The sequence below is a fragment of the Gymnoscopelus braueri genome (genome assembly GCF_963280865.1).
Source record: "Gymnoscopelus braueri genome assembly, chromosome: 14".
NCBI classification, from domain to species: Eukaryota; Metazoa; Chordata; class Actinopteri; order Myctophiformes; family Myctophidae; genus Gymnoscopelus; species Gymnoscopelus braueri.
The window spans coordinates 19,627,654-19,645,895 of NC_137619.1; the positions used below are offsets into that span (position 1 = coordinate 19,627,654).

The window sequence follows — 18,242 nt, forward strand, 5'->3', positions numbered from 1 at the left end:
TTCAACACATTTAAAAAATATAACATAATATAACATAATATATAACATACAGTACTGTATACACACGTGAACAAACAGATAGAAGCCCGGGAAGAGGCACACAAGGAGTGGGAGCCAATCAATACCATTTGCATGTGATCAATACTGATCGATAGCTGCTGTGAGAATATGTGAAAACGTGTGAGATTGGCATATATTAATTGATGAGCCAGTTGAACGTTTGATCAACATGTACAGTAAATGTCTGACCCAAATAGTGGGATTAGCATTGTTTTCTCGCACATTCCCCATGGCTGCTAAATATACAGTATCTTACCTGCCTTAAGAATGTTAGCATACCTGCCATTTTACCTCTTGATTTGTAGCTTCTCTATATTTTTCTTCTTTTATTTTTACCTCATTACATTCATTATTATGATTACTTGAAAACGCGAAAATTTGCCAAAAATAGCAGATTTACAATCTCATGTGTCGCGTTGCACACGCTGTCAATTGGCTATTTTCGACAAAGAGATTTAGTGTAGAGGGAAAAAAGGAGGGAACCAGATACAGACCCCTAGCCTAGGAGACCTCAGTCAACTGAAGAATACAGGGTCTCAGTGGATCAGAAAGGCACCTGAATGCTACCTTAGTAAATACAGGCTTAATTACAGATTATTGACCTAGCCATTACATCGATGACTCAAGCTGCACAAGCCCAAGGTTGTTTATTTAATTTGGACAGAGTGTGAACACACATTTTGATGAACAAATATGACATTATGTATGATCATTTTTAATTGGCCTTCCGTGTGGATAGTCACCCTGACATTCTAACACAAGGGATTTGCATACTTGTCAAACTGTCTATTGCTTCAGGTACAGTATATGTACATTTAATGCAATATGCATGGTCAAACACTTTTTTACAATTTAGGCAGATGTTACCAAAATATATTTTTTGGTAACATTCGAATTATACATTATACTGTAGGTCTATTTGGGTTCCACTACTGCCACCTACTGGCCAAATGGCCATCAGGGAGAATTTGATTAACCCAATACAATTTATATATGATATAAATGTATTAAACTTAAAATAGGCTGATACTAGTTTGGAAAGATGCCTGTTGATAATGATGCCTGTTGGTAATGCATGCCCCTCGATTGTGCAATACCCGCTGTACTTAGTGCAGTACTCACTATCATAGTACTTGGAGGGCAGTCTGACGCCAGCACTATAACGACATATTGATGTGTTCTGTTGGCTCAGCCAGTTGACCATGCTTCCCACGCTTCACATCATGAGCTCATCCAGCTAATTCAATCTCTATCATCTCTCTCTTCACTGTACTGTTCAATAAAACAATGGCTTAAAAAAGTTTATTGGTTATATGCTTTACTCTACTGTACATGAAATAGCTAAATAGATCTGCTATTTTTGCTGTAAGTTTGCCTATTTTCACCGGTTGTTCACGTATTATGACATGCCCAGAATAGGGACGCTAGGGTTCATAACCGCACATACCACATACTACTTTCCGCTCCTGTGCCTTTTTTTTTCTTCTTTTTTTTTCTAATAAAACACTAATACAAAGGCTGAGAGACTGGCCACCGTTTTCTAAAGAAATTGATTGAAATAATTAAAAGAGTGTGTAATAGTGTCTCTTTCTGTATCTGTTTTCAGTAAGCATGGGTTGGGTATGTGTTTGAGTGCGACAATTACTGTTATTGACAACCGCTCATTGACTGTTAATGAAGATCATCCCAGTTCCCATGCAGTGAACTGCGACCCGTCCCCTTTCAGGGCTATAGGACAATACTGACCACCTGGGCCAATAATGTGTATGTGTGTCGAAGTGTGTGTGCTTGTGTGGTTCCAAGAATGCCTAAGGATCAATATTTTAAGGGGGCAGTTGTGCGTGTGTGTGTGTGAATGAGTGTGTGAGACACACCATCTTATTGACTAGTTGTAATGTGAGAGGTCAGAACACAATAGCACTGTGACTCTGAAGACCTAGCATGATGCTGAGAAAGGTCACAGCTACGTGTCACGCATGCACACACACACACACACACACACACACACCCCTGAGGCAGCCAGTAAGCTTTTCAAACAGACACTCAGTGGTAAAGTGGAGGGTATTATTTTTATCCTTCTGTCAATCATGCAACCACCAATCAGTCTTCAACTACTTTGATTGATTGATTGAATACTTTATTAGTCAGTAATGAAAATAGCACGTGGTACGGCAAGGCATTAAAGCTAAAAGGATAACACAAAAAAGTATTGGGGACTTGTCTCCATTGTGGTCCCATGTATTAAATTAATCAACATATTCATCTAGTCAGTCAGCAACTTTAGGGTGGGCTCTTTGAGTGGTTTGACTACTACACAACAGTACATTGCTTAAAATTTTTAAATAATGTCAGGCCATCATCTGACTGGCACCCCAGTCAATTCTCTACAGCCGTACTGTACTGTATCTCCAGTAAGCATCTAGCCAATAAGTAATCCTGTGAACAACCAAGCAGTCAGTCAAACAGACAAACAGGCATCCAGTCAGTTACATACAGGACCAAGACTATTTGCATGGCCTGTTCACGTTGGAACCTGAGCTGTGATAAGCAAAGCAAGGCTGCCGCTATCATCTTTCCTGGGACTTGTTTTTCACTAGCTTTAGACCTAAGTAACTAAGTATAATCACTCTATTATAAACAGGATGGGAAAGTGACACCAGCTACAATACCAGTCAAATGCTAGTTAGTCTTTGGCTTCTTATGATAAGTAAGCCCAGTTTACCAGCTTATTTGACTGGTGACCAATGACTGGTTGATGAATTTAACAGACTATGGCAGGTGGATAATGATTCTTTCCTGTCTGCATAGACTTTTGCATTCCAAATTAGTTTTGTATAAAAAACGTGGATGCACTGAAATCCACTGATATTTTCAACAGCTCCCAATGTGTTAACTTTTATTTTAGGCCATGGATTCAGTCCAACATTTCAGTACTTTATGCATGAGGCAATCTGGAGCAACCCTCCAGTCCACTGCATTTATATAAAAAAAACTGCTGTCTCTAGCACTTTAGAAATTGCAGTCAATGGTGTTATTTTATTAGGCAGCAAATCATTTAGGTAAATACCCCTAGCTGTGGTTGTTTGAGTCCCAAAATCCTCCATACAGTATCAGCTGATGAACACACACTCTTTGTAAAGTAATGTTTTATCACAGTCTAGTTATTGTAATATATCTATAGAGCCGTTCAAGAACCACGATTTGAATGGGAATGCCCATTGTCCTAATTGTACCAATGTGGTTGATATTATCAGCTCCAAAGCATGCAGATTTCTTCCCACCGGCAGTATCCTGATAGGATACACATCTCAGCAGCTAGTTGACTACTGACTCTCAACATGGGGTCTGGGGACACCCAGCGGTCCTTGAGGGGGTTCCAGGGGGTCCCCAGCTAAAATGTGTTAATCTAGCATCACAATCAGTTTAATCGCGTTAACCCTATTTTACAGTTAGGCCATTCAAAATCCCCCCCAAAATATATTTTTTTTAAAAGTGAACAATTTGGAGTAATTTTGAAATATTTCAACAACACAAATCTTCTCTCACAGGGTCTCTATGGTAACCACGTTGTGGTCCTTTATGGGATCACATGCTAACATTATGCTTATGACAGCCTAATAGTCTGCTGAAACAACGCTAGCACAGCAATGCTAATCATCTGCTGCTGCGTGACAACAAGTGTCCTTGCATGTGTACATGTGTGTGTGCATAAAGAGGGGTTTGGAACGGAATGTGTGTGTGTGTGTGTGTGTGTGTGTGTGTGTGTGTGTGTGTGTGTGTGTGTGTGTGTGTGTGTGTGTGTGTGTGTGTGTGTGTGTGTGTGTGTGTGTGCACATGGCCGCACACCGTAGGAGTGTTTATGTGTGTGCCACTGCTATTTGATCACACTTACGTGAGAACAACTGTGCTAGCAGACTGCTGTAACAAGGAGGGTAAACAAAACACACATGCACACACAGGGTACTCAGTCAACAGAACTTATGCTCTTTCACGCATGTGTACCAAACAGAAATAGACTGAACTGGGCTGTGTGAGAGAGAGATACAGAGGCAAGAAAAAGAAGACAATATGGACTCCAAGAGGAAAATAACACAGAAAGATACAAGATAGAGATACTGCTGAAAGTATAATGTACAAGAAATTAGAACAGAAAAGATAGCAAGACTTTGAAAGAAGTATACACTATATAAATCAATATATAAAAGCATTGGACTAAAAGTACAAAATCAATTACTGAAGCCAACAATTGTGCCCTGCTGCCATGACCACAGTGCGACACTTTAAGTTGATTCGTGTGGCTCCCGTTTCACGTTTAAGGTCTTAATTTATGAGGTTTATGATGATGAAGATATCAGAACAGAGTATGCAAATGCCCTCTGCTACAGCTTCCTGGGCAGCAAGGAAGATGCGGTTCCTGGTTTCATGCTCGGATTAGAAGAGAGAGACGGATCGCAACCTAAATGTCCTCCAGGATGTAGTTTATCACTGGGAGGCACTTTCGCAACCAACTTTGGTGATATGAAGTGGGACAGTCACTCAGTCACTAAAAGTCACTCAGGCTCGTCATTGTTTCCAACACTAGGTTGTATTAGATGAAATGCTGTTTAGTACTTTTCTGCTGTTTCTTTGTTTTGGTTATTCCTCTATTCTTTCTACAAGACATGTTTCAGGACCTGAGGACAACTATCTATGTAGCCACAAGCTAACGCTAGCTATGCTAAACAACGCTGTGTTATTTTGTTCTATGTACATTAATAACGAGAACTGATGACATTGATCCATACTCATGTTACATTCCTATTGTAGGTTTCATGGCTGGCTGCCCAGGTGCTTAGGAATATGAACACAAATGTGTGTGTGTGTGTGTGTGTGTGCGCACACACACATGTACTTTATTAATCTTTGCTGAGAATGCAAAATATTGTCCAATTCTGGGGAAATCCTGAAATCCCATATCTCACCTCAAGTCTTAATGAGATTTTGAAAACAGTCCATAAGGGAAGATCAAGATTTTTCAAAAATAGCCTCTCTACAAGCTCACAATGTGTTGCATCCATCGCCTGTGAGCTTGTAGACAGGTTATCTTTCAATAGCCAAAAAGATAAAATAGGACTTAAAGGGCAAGACCACTTTGGTAGAGGTTTGGGTTGTGTAGTTACCTTGCCATGATGTAACTCCAAAGGAGGACAAGACATAAAAAATAATTGCTCCATTGATTAGAAATTGATGACTTAAAAATATGCTCCTCATTGACTTACAATGTACAGTGAAACAGCTCTCAAAGTCACTCTTTTAGCACATAAACTAACACAAACAAAGCTGATTCAGACAATATAGAACATCACCAAACCCAGTACTGGTACAAATGTTAACTTCCTGTTGATTTTAATATTTGAAGATCCGGATCCGGATCCGCGGATCCAGTCCGGGTTTTCTTCCAAATAAAAATAGCAAACTCAACTGGAAGTTAACATTTTTATAAAAAAAACTAACAGTAATGGGTTTGGTGATGTTCTATATTGTCTGAATCAACTTTGTTTGCGTTGGTTTACGTGCGAAAAGAGTGACTTTAAGAAGCAATGAGGAGCATATTTTGATCAATTTCTAATCAATGGAGCAATTATTTTTGATTTCTTGTCCACCTTTGAAGTTACATCATGGCAACAACCACCCCAATCACAACCCAAACCTCTAACAAAGTGGTCTTGCCCTTTAAAGAGTGCCATGATATTTTTCAACCCTAAAACCTGATCATAAGGTATTATTATTATGTAAGGATTTTTTTCAACAAAAAGAAAGTGTACAGTAAGTGTTAAAATGTTGTTTTTATGTAGACACACCCACCAGTTCATTAACTATACCTGGTTCTCACCTTAGCACCTCCTCCACCACCTTAGCACCACCCACCTGTCCTAGTCCCTCCTCCTCCTCATGCCCACACATGTTGTGTTATGATAATGAGGGGGAGGGTATGGCTTTGTGATGTCACTAAAGCGCTGTTTCTCTATTGGCACGTTTGACCCTCAAGGTTTCAGCCTCCAGGAAGAAACTCCAAATAGTCAGAGAAGACATAAAACACCATAAAAACACCACCGGGGGGCTTAATGAAGTTCTATCAACCTCATAGACACATGAAAAACAGAAAAAGTGCAAAAACATGGCACCACCTCTTTAACTCTTTCAGTGCCAAGAGTATTTTCATAAAGTACTCCCAAACTGCCAGGAATTTGCGTTTTTTTTTATTTTGCAATTTTGTAATTTTTCATTCAAATAAATGATCTGATTGGGGTTTTAAACCCATAATACAGTTCTACCAGTAGAGAGCAACAAATCGACACATTGATGATCTCGCTGGCTCACTCGCCCCCTCCCAAACAGGCTCACGTCATATCCGGTCAGAACCGGATGTTGACATTTTCGACAATCGTTGATCGCGCTAAATTACGATGCGATACACGACTACGATGACTGATCGTCACCCAGACCAAAGAGAGTAGACGTGGACCTCTCCGTTCGCTTTTTATACCGTGTGAAAAACCGTGACTTTCCCTATTCTGGCCGAAAATCACCGGAGAAAAACAACGTGACCCGGAAATGAATTTTTTTTTTTTACATCCGGCTCCGGGTGAGTCTGATGTAGTCAGGAAGCGAAAGTGATCATGAAAAATAAACAGAATAACGCGACCACAGTCAAAAGTAAAAACTCGGGATTTCTCGTGCTGGCACTGAGGGTACTCGGGAAAAACTCGGGATATGTCGGGGCGTGGCACTGAGAGAGTTAAGTGTTTTTTCTGTGTGTGTGTGTGTGTGTGTGTGTGTATGTGTATGTGTATGTGTATGTGTATGTGTATGAGTATGAGTATGAGTATGAGTATGAGTATGAGTATGAGTATGAGTATGTGTGTGTGTGTGTGTGTGTGTGTGTGTGTGTGTGTGTGTGTGTGTGTGTGTGTGTGCGTGTGTTACCTGTGTGCGTATGGCTCTGCTGGTACTAGGGGTTAGATAGTTGTGTTCCAGATACCAGGCACGTTCCTGGTACAGCAGACTGGTCCCATGGAGCAGGCAGAACTAGATACAAGACACCACACACACTTTGTTAACCACTTAATAAAAATCTAACATTTTTAAACCAGCAACAATAGCCGGTGACATGGCATGACAGGGATGCTAGGTTGAAAATGGTTAATGAACACCATCATACAATATGCATCCTCTTTTTCCATTTTCATGCCATACCATGGTATTGCCGTTCTCTATTTCAATCATTTCACTTCTGTTCAGTTGATCATAATAACATACAATTTCAAGTGAGTTGATGGGTCCACTGGTACCAGAGTTACAGTTGGTTAAATATGCCATTTAGAGCTAAATGTCTGAATAAAATATAACATTAAATATACATTACAACTTAATTTGGAGTCAGAACAATGCTATTTGTCACGACCTGGCTGGCCCATAAGGCCATGACAAAGAGGAGGAAGACACATGGTTGTTTGAAAGTGCAGACTAGACCAAATTCCCGCAAGAACAAATGCTCTCTTAATAACACTGTGTGTGCTGCAAGACAGGCTAAATGCCAACAGTGCCAAAGGCCAATAATCCCCCTAACTCAACTGCCTATCAAAACCTGACTGACTAGCTCATCCCTAGTCTTCAGTGGTCCTCCTGAGTTCCTGAGTGGCACCACCCTGTCCCATCTTTTGTGGAACAGAATCTAAGAAAAATAACAAACAGCAAAACCCAAAAGGGGAAACGCCACTATGCCTACCGCCGGGGAACACTACTTTACCAACAGCCCAGGTCGCACATGTCACACCTACCCCAACTCCTAAGCACCGCACTAATGCAGTGATGTAAATAATCATCCCTGATGACAACACGCAAAAACAAAAATATAACCAAATCTCAAATATAACCAAACATTTTGCCTACCACACAGGGCAATGCTCAGGTCGGAAATTGACAATCAGCGATAGATGACTAACAGATGGAAAACCTTGAGACAGAAATGGACCTAAGGAGTGCCCAGGTTGCTAATCTTCAACAGAAGGTTCTGGATGCAGACAAACGAGGTTCGCCTGAAGCACCACTGGGACAGCATCACTTCTATAGTTGATGTAAAGAATGCCCTCAAGATGTCTGAGCTGGTGTTTGCTAACGGGTAACGCTAAGCTTGGGACTGACCTCCAGCTTGAAAAGGCAAACTTGCTGGACTTGACGAAAAGGTTGGCTGATGAGAGAAACATCATACAGAGCATGGAGATGGAGCACCAGCAGCGATTGGAAGAGGAACTTGAGAAGACGCAGGAATTGAGTGAGAAAAACAAGGCGTTGATGGAGGAGTTTGAAGAATATAAACGTAACCAACATTGACATCACTGATTTTACAGATTAACACACCCCATATTGTTATTTGTTGTATGTTTGAGTTCATTGTTTAATTTTGTAAATACATTTATTTAGTGCACTTTTAAAACAGCCGTGTGTCTTCCTCCTGAGTCCTCTTTGCCAATGGCCTTACGGGCCAGGTCGTGACAAATTGGGAAAAGGATCATATGGGTTAATTGTATTATATACCACTATCTAGTGCCTACAGTAATAACAGTATGATAGTGAGTAGGGACAGTATCTGGTGGTGACTGAGTTAAAACAACAACTTCATGTTTGTCTCCACTTTGGTGTGAACAGAGGAAATGGAAAAATAGACATGCCTGCTTTATTACAGTAGATAGCCTCTTCACAGCATGTGTGTGTGTGTGTGTGTGTGTGTGTGTGCGCGCACACACACAAACGTGCGATGTGCCACGTGTGTATGCATTTATGAGACCGTTAACCGCCACATGAGATCAAAGAAAGGAGTGGAAAATAAATACAAAAACATACCAACACAGAGCAATGACACCTTTGTGGCAATAACATCAACTAAGACTCATTGAGTGCAATGTAACGTGCATGCTTTTGGCATTAGCATACATTTTCCCCCTCAGTGCCATTTGTGTGTCCAAAACGTTTTTAAACACGAGTGGTTCAGTGTTTGTGGTGCGTTTCCGTCCGCCTAAGGCCCTGCCGTGAGCCCATGTTTAAGTCACCTGCTAGTTAGATGGTACGAACAGTGGTCTATATCAGTGGTTCTCATGTTTATTAGGCCGTGAACCCCCATCTGGAAAGAATTTGAGCCAGGGACCCCCAGAAGAGAAAATTCAATTTTCACATTTTATCAAGATTCTTCCAAACAAAAATGTTGAATAGCTGAAGTATAAAATAGGGTTAAAGAGGTTAAACTGATTTAACCACCCCAGAATATCACCGAAAATATCACTTTCACTACCTTTTTGTTTTAGATATTTTGTAAATGTTGTATTTTCAATGACAACTTTAATTGTTGTCAAATTTTTGTTTCAGCCAGAGGTACCGAGAGAGACACTCCTGTAGACTTCAGTCGTAAACGAGGAATATTCACATAATATTCAATAACTAACAGTTGATTTGGAATTTGTTTCGGTGCTCAGCGATAACAACAAGAACAAGAATGCGGAAGTAGCGCTTGCCATTGATCGACCAATAGTTCCAAGCACTACTGTGTTCCGAACACTGAATCCACAGAATGGGTGTTGATGAAGCATGATACATTAAGCACGTTTTCACATCCCGGTGAGATCAACGAGTGTCATAATTCTCTCTTTCAAGAGGTCTGGTTTTAGCCAGCCAAGGAATCACAGTGGTTAGGTTGAGTGCAAGAATCAGACATACAGTAATGACACCTATATTACGCCAGTGTCTGCCTTGTCCGTATTGTACCTACAGTATCCTTCATGCATTGCTCTATTTTCATACTGAAACCTAATATGAAACTCTATATCTCATCATCATCGTCGTTTTGTGTGGCAGAAACATCTCTCCCTCTCACCCTTTCCAACATCCTACACGCACACACACAAGCACACACACAAACACAAAATCACGCTCCATGGTCTGTGGGGTCATAGGGAGAAGAAAAAAAAGTGAACGAATTGCGTCAATTGTTAATTTATGTTGATTTATGAACTATTAATTTCCCCTCACCAGCAGTGGTAGGTGTGTGTGTGCTTAAGTTGGCACATCCCTTAGGACATACAGTATAATCGATCGCCTAGGGCCCTGGTGAATTTGGGGGCCCCCATGTGTTTAAAACAAACAATATTCAAACATAAATTAGACTCAGTTATGGGGTCCGTGCCCTAATCTATACCAAACTTGAACTTAGTAATGTTTGAGAACCACTGTTCTAATAAATCTGAACACATAAAACTGAAAAAAATCCAAACATGTGTGTGTTGTTTCAGAGGAAGGCTGCAGGTAGCTAGATGAAAGCAATACAGAGTTCTCGGTGTTTCCCCTCAAGTTGTTTTCCATCCCACCTATCACAGAGAGCACCCAATGCAATGCTCGCTGATGGAACTGATGGAAGACATTGCATTTTGATGTAGGTGTTGCATGCAATGATAATGTGCACATGAACTGAACAGGAATGATATCCGTTTTGTCCTTATGTTTCATCAGTGAACCAAAGGGACCATGATAATTTACGTTGTAATATTATAACCATTAACCGTGTCTGATTGGTTTAATCTCAGTGTAATTGAAGTGACATAAAGGTTCATGGTGTTCAAGGTGTCTAGGTGGGCCTCCTGTATTGAAGGTCAGGAGGGCAGAGGTGATGGAGCCCATCCTAACCTCCTGGCGTTGCTCTGACAGAAAGTCCAGGATCCAGCTGCAAAGGCTGGGGTTGAGTCCTAGGGTTTTATGGTTCCCCATGTTTAAAATATACAAAAAAACATTTGAAAATATTTTTGAACTTTTTGTTATCTCCGTGCTCTGACTCCTCTGGTGCGATATCCTCTTAGATCAACAACATTTATAACAGTAATGGGTCGCACACACAAGAGTGGCAAGTGTGAGGTGCCTTTTCTATTATTTCTTACATGTCTCTAAAATGAACAAACGTTTCGGCTGGATAGCTGAAACATTTGCGACCCAACACTGTTTAAAATATTTTTGAACCAATATATTTTAAATGTATTCAACATTTCCCAGTATATTGATTCATACGACATACATCTAATTTATGTATAAGCCGTGAACTTAACGTATTGTGCTTTTATTTCATTTGACTAATTGACTTGGAAGGTCTACCAGGCTGTCCTACTACCAACACTTCTGTATGGGTGTGAAACCTGGAAAGTCTACCAGCGTCATGACCAGGGTTGCATTGCTCATGGGACGGCCTTGCACGCCGTGCAGGAACCTATTTGACACACGCATAGATTTAAAACGACTTTAAATTCACACCTCAACAAAGTTTACAAAGGCTCCCCACCCCTTATCCATTGTGTGACCTGTAGTGTAGGTGTTAAGCGACATGCGTGTCACATCATTAAAATAGAGTGCAACCACGTTCCAATTCAGCATTGCAACACTGGTCATTACATAAAATGTAACCTGTCTTGAGCTGTCTAATGAAACTGCTGAGGATCAAATGGCTGGACAGAATTTCTTAACACTGAAGTATTTAGCAGGGCAAATATTTCCAGCATCCCCACCCTGCTTGCAGAGGCACAGCTGAGATGGACTGGCCATGTGACCAGAATGCCCTGGACAAGATTGCCATAAGAAGCTTTCTTTGGTGAACTGAAAAATGAGCAAACGAGCACAAGGTAGCCCCGAAAAGCGCCACAAGAACACTCTGAAATCCTCCTTGAAGAGCTTTGAAATTGACCTGAAACACTGCGAACACCTAGCCCAGGACCAACCTGCCTGGAGAAGAAAGGCCCAGGAAGGTGCAGTCCTCTGTGGGAGCAGAAGCTCCTGCGTTATGTTGAAGAGGCAACGGCAGCGCAAATCCAAGAAAGAAACTGTGGCTGCCCCTCAGGGCTCTACATCCTCTCTGACCTGTCCTCTCTCATCATCTGCGCACTCACCAAAACTCAACAAATTCAGACATGCCAAGTGACTTTAGCTTCAATATATTAAGATTAAAAACAGACAATATACAATACATCATTAAAGAAAAGCTACAATTAATGTTACAATTTAACCTGAACTAGTATAGTAAACGACCAATAATTTAACCACTTTTAAGGGCATGTCATGAAAATGTTCAGAATTTGTCAAAAAACTTTCAATAATAGCAGATCTACAAGCTAACAACACGGTGCAATGTGATGTCTTGTAAGCTTGTAGAACGGCTATTTTTTTTAAAATGTTGTTTTCTTATGTGGTTAACTCTTACCCTGCCAGAGTTTTTTCAAAAAGTCTGTAGCCTCTGCCAGGGTTTTGACCGATTTTGGTACCTTTTCGCATAGCCACAGAATATTTTTCTCCAGTATGATTGATCCCAGATAATTTCTAATCACAGATGAGATTCAGGTGTGGTTTCACAAATGTCAACGAGGTCAATTTGACCTTGTTGTCATGTGTTGTTTGATGTTTGAAAATAGCTCAAAACCAGTAGTTTCAAACCAAAAAACATTGTGAATTGTTTGTCCGTTTCAATTTTAACATTGAAGTGGATGGAGCAGCAAATCTTTGGGAATTGTTATCTCCTTATTCGTTTGGAATATCGAAAAGGTGTCAATATTAAATAATTAGAGAATCTTTTTAGAATTTTTTTTTTTTTGAAAAAAGTTTTTTTTTTTTTTTTTTTTCAAAGACGTTTTTTAACGTCTTTGGCAGGCAATAGCTGAAGGCCCAAAGACGTTAATAAACGTCTTTGGCAGTTATAGAGTTAAGCAGCAAATGGGGGGTGGGTTTGCTATTTTTCCATTTAAACAAAGGGGCGTTTTGAGATTTCCAGGGGGCAGTTTTGTAACATTGTATGTCTTTCAAATGTGTTACTTTTAACATACTGTACAGTATGGTGTTCTGAGATGTATATGTGATGCATATTATACTGTTAAAATGTTAAGACACATTTTCATGTGTGAAGTACCAACTCCTTTCACTCGAGCAGGGAGGTTTGTGTTTGTACACCACAGCAGGGGCAGATGTTCAGCCCTGTGTTATGCAAGTTTAGGTTAGTGTATTTCTATATGCATCGTTGTGTGTCTAAATGTGTAAGTATGTGTGTGTGTGTAGTTTCCATAGGTGGGGCTGAGTCAGAATAAGAGTTTCCTATAGAAGCCTGTAAGATAGAAGGCCAGTGGAACATTGGTTTCACACACATACCAAAACATACACACACACACACACACACACACACACACACACACACACACACACACACACACACACACACACACACACACACACACACACACACACACACACACACACACACACACACACACACACACACACACACACACACACACACACACACACACACACACACACACACACACACACACACACACACACACACACACAAACCCTCATGCACACACAAGCACATTACAAAGGAATGTATCCTAAAACAAACACACATAACCAGAGACAAAGAACTCTCAGACACATACTATGCACATACACAAAGATATTCAAATGACACACACACAGGTGGACACACCTTTGCTAACAAGGCACGGTCCTCTTCAACAGGACATTGCTGGACGGCAAGAGCAAACTGTTCCAGCGTTACTATGGAGACAGAATAAGACACACAGGGGGTTAGATAAACATCTTTATCATTGCAAATAGTCAAAGGTCAACACCCATCACATAGGAAGAGGAGAGCATGCCACTGTAAAACCCTTTGTACTTTCTCAAAGTCCATCAAACAAAATTATGCTTTCATCCATTTTTTTTTTAATCTAAATTTTTATCCCACGATTTTGTAACCCCATTTTTTACACCCAGTGCCAATTGTCTATGTAATCCTGGGCACTACCTTTCCTCTGCCAACCTAGGGAGGCCAGGGCCGAGCTCATGCCTCCTTCAATGCATGAGAGCCAACTGACCTTCTTATCACCTGACAGGGGAGAGTTTCCCTGGTTGGACGTAGCGCGTGGAAGGAACACGTTATTCCAACCAGTTCCTTTCCCCTCCATCAGGCGCCCCGGCTGGCCAGGGGGAGGCAGTATAGTGACCAGGATTACTGCATGTTTTTGTGAGGGTACCTACCCTAGGGAACACGGGGAGAACATGCAAACTCCACACAGTGAGGCCCTTTCACCAAACCCACCTAGGGTATGGGCACTGATGATGCGGAGGAGAGAATTCACCCATTTATTACACGTTCTACACTCACAAAGTAGAAATACAAAAAAATACACACACACATAGTATAAATTCATCCGACACATTTGAGCGGTGTTAATATTTCAACACAAGCCCCCTTTTCACACTCCAGTTGTTTCACAGAACAACCCTGTGGACCAAGTTTGCATCTCTCTCTGACTCCCTCTGACAAACTCTGCATCTCATATAGTTTTTGTTTCCTTTGTGCCATTTGTGCCAAGAAAAACCCAGGAGGGCTTAGTTATATGCGCTTCTCTTCTATTGGTAAGAATTTAAGAGTCAACTGCAACCCAAGCATCCGTATTCTGGGCTGCTGAATATTAAACAAAAATAACTGATGATCTTGTAGATCGGCTTTTCTTGGCAAAGAAATTTGGTGTAGATGGAAAAAAGTACAGAGCAAACTCGAGTCCAGTTTACAAAGATTTAAGTGGTTAAATGCAATGAAAAAAAAGTTTTTATAGTATGATACAATAAACCACTTAAACCCCATACGTGGAGCGGAGTCCCCCATGGCTCTATACTAGTGTATTTACTGTTTCTGCTCTACATTAAATACAACGCAACGCAGCGCGAAGCTTGTACTGTAGATCTGCCATTTTCAGCAAAGGTAAGCCCCAGAATATGGACGCTGGTGTTTAAGTGGTTAATTTAGAGTGTTCCATATACAACATTTGTCACAGCTCACTCTCCATTCCTCCCTCATTTTCTCACCCTTTTCGTCTCAAATTCAAAACATGCAGCTCACCACCACAAAGTTATCTATGTGTCTGTGCGTGTGTGTGTGAGTGAGTGAGTGGGAGGACAGTGAAAGAAACCTAAAAGGTTAAAGTCTTAAAGTGTGAAAAGAAAAAAAGATACTGTTTTCAGTTTACCCTTAAAACCATCTGGAAAACGCACACACACACACACACACACACACACACACACACACACACACACACACACACACACACACACACACACACACACACACACACACACACACACACACACACACACACACACACACACACACACACGTAGTAATAAAAGTAATGGGATTTATAACCTACTGTATGACAGTTGTGGTGTTTATTGGGGATGGACACTACATTTTGTTTGAATGTAAAAACTTGTAATTTAAGCATTTAGCAGAGTACATATGTATACTGGAACAAATTAAGAAGTAGATAATCTACCTAAGTGCTATGTAAACCATCCATCTGTGTTCAAACTTAAGATTTGTAATAAAGTCAGACACCCCAAAGATATCAGGTAAACTTAGTGTATTTATTTGTATCAAGGCTCCTGGTAGTAGCAGTACTTACCCCTGTGTATGTGAGCCAGGGCCAGACTGGTAATATGGTGCAAACAGGAGTTCCAGGCATCAAAAAACGGGTCTTTATTCTTTTCCACCTGTAAAAGAACAGTAGAACAATACAAAAGGTTTTCTCTTGGCTCTTTAACCACTTAAGCTCACAACAGTAACCTGTAAGCTGATTATATGACGTTCTGCATAGTAGTGTATATCTGTCTGTTTTCTTAAATGTCATCATGATTTGAGTGCGTGGGGATCTCATTTTGTGCTTTTATGAGCGATCCAGTTTAGAGGACCTTGTATTGTAAATTGTACTTCCATGTACTGTTTCCATGTCTTTTCTAAATAAAGTATTCAATCAATCAATCAAACGTGTTGTGACGCGTTGTGATTGTAAATCTGCTAGTTTTGCAAAAAGTACAAATAACATTTTTGAAAATGTTTTCAAAATGTTCCAAAATGGGGATGCCGGAGTTAGTGTGGTTAGAGAGATATATGAAACAGCAAAGTGACAGGTGGGCGGGGCTTCCTGGGTGGTCTCGATAATTAGTATTGTTAATATTCATAAATATTAATTAATTTTCAAGGATGACACACGGCAGAGGTATGGATGACGCATGTGTGACGTCATTGGAAGTTCAAGTTCGCTTTGATGTTCCTTTGATGACTTCTGGGGGGTGACTTCTGGGGGTCCCTGGGTCCCCACCAATAGTTTGGTGATCTGGGGATCCATGGGAATAAATAGTATTGGGAAATGGGTGGGAATAAATAGTATGTTTATGGTTTGGTGGGAATAAATAGTATATTTATAATTTTTGGTGGGAATGTTTATGGTTTGGTGGGAATAAATAGTATTGGGAAATGATGGTTTGGTGGGAATAAATAGTATTGTGAAATGGGTGGGAATAAATAGTATATTTATTATTATTACTATTTATTATTTAAATGGTATCTGATTATTAACTGTTTGTAACTGTGAACTCCACACCCGCACAGACTCCATGCACCCACAACAGTGCGTGCGTAAAGTCCATGCGTAAAGTCTCTCTGAGACTCTCTGACCATGTGCTCTGACCATGTGCTCTTTCCCACACATGAAATGGGGTGAGATGGGGTGAGTGTATGGTTTCGTATGTGCATGTGTGTGCGTGTGTGTGCGTGTGTGTTTATAACATATTACAATGTGAGAGAGAAGAATAGAACTGTGAGATGAATGAGAAGTGTTTATGAATGGGGTTACTGGGTTGTGTTACTCGGTTGGTGGTAGTGACGCAAGCTGCGGACGTGGCCGTTTAGAGAGATAATTGGGGGTGTGTTTCATTTGTTTAAAGAGGTGAGCGGCGCGAAGGTTCAAAAGTGAAGTCGTTCAAATGTGAATTGTATTCATTCAAGACAAAGCATGAGTCTGAATTTCAGACCCTTCTCGCCTCCATTCAGACCCTATATTTAAATTCATCCTACCCACCCTCTTTCAGTAGTAGAGATCCTGGCTGAGACTTGAATGAAGTCTAGTCCTCACATTCAAAGATCATCACCCTACATGGCTGATCAGTCCCCGCGTAGAGGTCAAATCATTACCAGAGCCTTGCAGCGAATCATGTCCGAGAGCGACCGTATGAAGATGGAGCTTGAGCAGCAGGACTTCGTTCCCGCGGGATGCATCGGAATTCTTCCAGAGCCACCCCCCAGAGTCACCCCCCAGAAGTCATCAAAGGAACATCAAAGCGAACTTGAACTTCCAATGACGTCACACATGCGTCATCCATACCTCTGCCGTGCGTCATCCTTGAATATTAATTAATATTTATGAATATTAACAATACTAATTATCGAGACCACCCATGAAGCCCCGCCCACCTGTCACTTTTTATGGAAGCTGTTTCATATATCTCTCTGTGGTTAAATTCTTAAGTGGGTCACTATTCTACTTCAGATGAATACCAGATGCCAAATCCCTCCCCCCTAAGACACACACACACCTTGGCATAGAGTCGGGCTGCCAGGCTCCGCTGTAGGACTCTCTCTCGGTAGGCCAAGGCTTTCAGCAGGAAATTCAAATCTCCAAGCCTGTCTACATTGAACCCTAGGAAACTACAGAGAGAGAAAGGGAACAAGAGAGGGAAACAGAAAGAGAGAGAGTTAGAACAGGAAAAATAAACATGAGATTCTATTAGTTTGCTTCCTAATGTGCCTGCACATCCTCATCAAGGTTATATTTGATTGGTTGCTCTGACCTGGTTCGCAGGCCGTCGGAAACACTATTGGTCCAGCTCCTGATGAGCCCGCCCACCATGCTGGTCTGCATCTGACGGGTATACTGGGACATCAGCTCGCGCACAACCACCTGAAACAAACAAACACACACACGATTCTCAATGTCTTAGTCCTATATCTTTAACCCTAACCTTAGACCTAACCCTAGGAATTGACCCAATCTCTTGTCAAATCATTTATCCAGGGAACGTTGACTATATTGATATGTGTGTGTGTGTGTGTGTGTGTGTGTGTGTGTGTGTGTGTGTGTGTGTGTGTATATCTATACACACACATGTATGTATGTATGTATGTATGTATGTATGTATGTATGTATGTATGTATGTATGTATGTATGTATGTATGTATGTATGTACACACACACACACACACACACACACACACACACACATAT

At 40.9% G+C, this 18,242-nt stretch overlaps 1 protein-coding gene across 1 annotated transcript in view; it reads right to left on the reverse strand.

The window, feature by feature from the left end:
• The window catches only part of acoxl (acyl-CoA oxidase-like), a 37,581-nt gene that overhangs the window by 2,160 nt on the left and 17,179 nt on the right, over positions 1-18,242 (reverse strand). The window contains exons 14-18 of the mRNA XM_080449470.1: positions 17,809-17,918; positions 17,554-17,665; positions 15,585-15,672; positions 13,604-13,674; positions 7,027-7,128 (exon numbers count right to left, since the gene is read on the reverse strand). Coding sequence (XP_080305596.1) covers positions 7,027-7,128; positions 13,604-13,674; positions 15,585-15,672; positions 17,554-17,665; positions 17,809-17,918 — 483 coding nt within the window. The remainder of the gene's footprint in view (positions 1-7,026; positions 7,129-13,603; positions 13,675-15,584; positions 15,673-17,553; positions 17,666-17,808; positions 17,919-18,242) is intronic.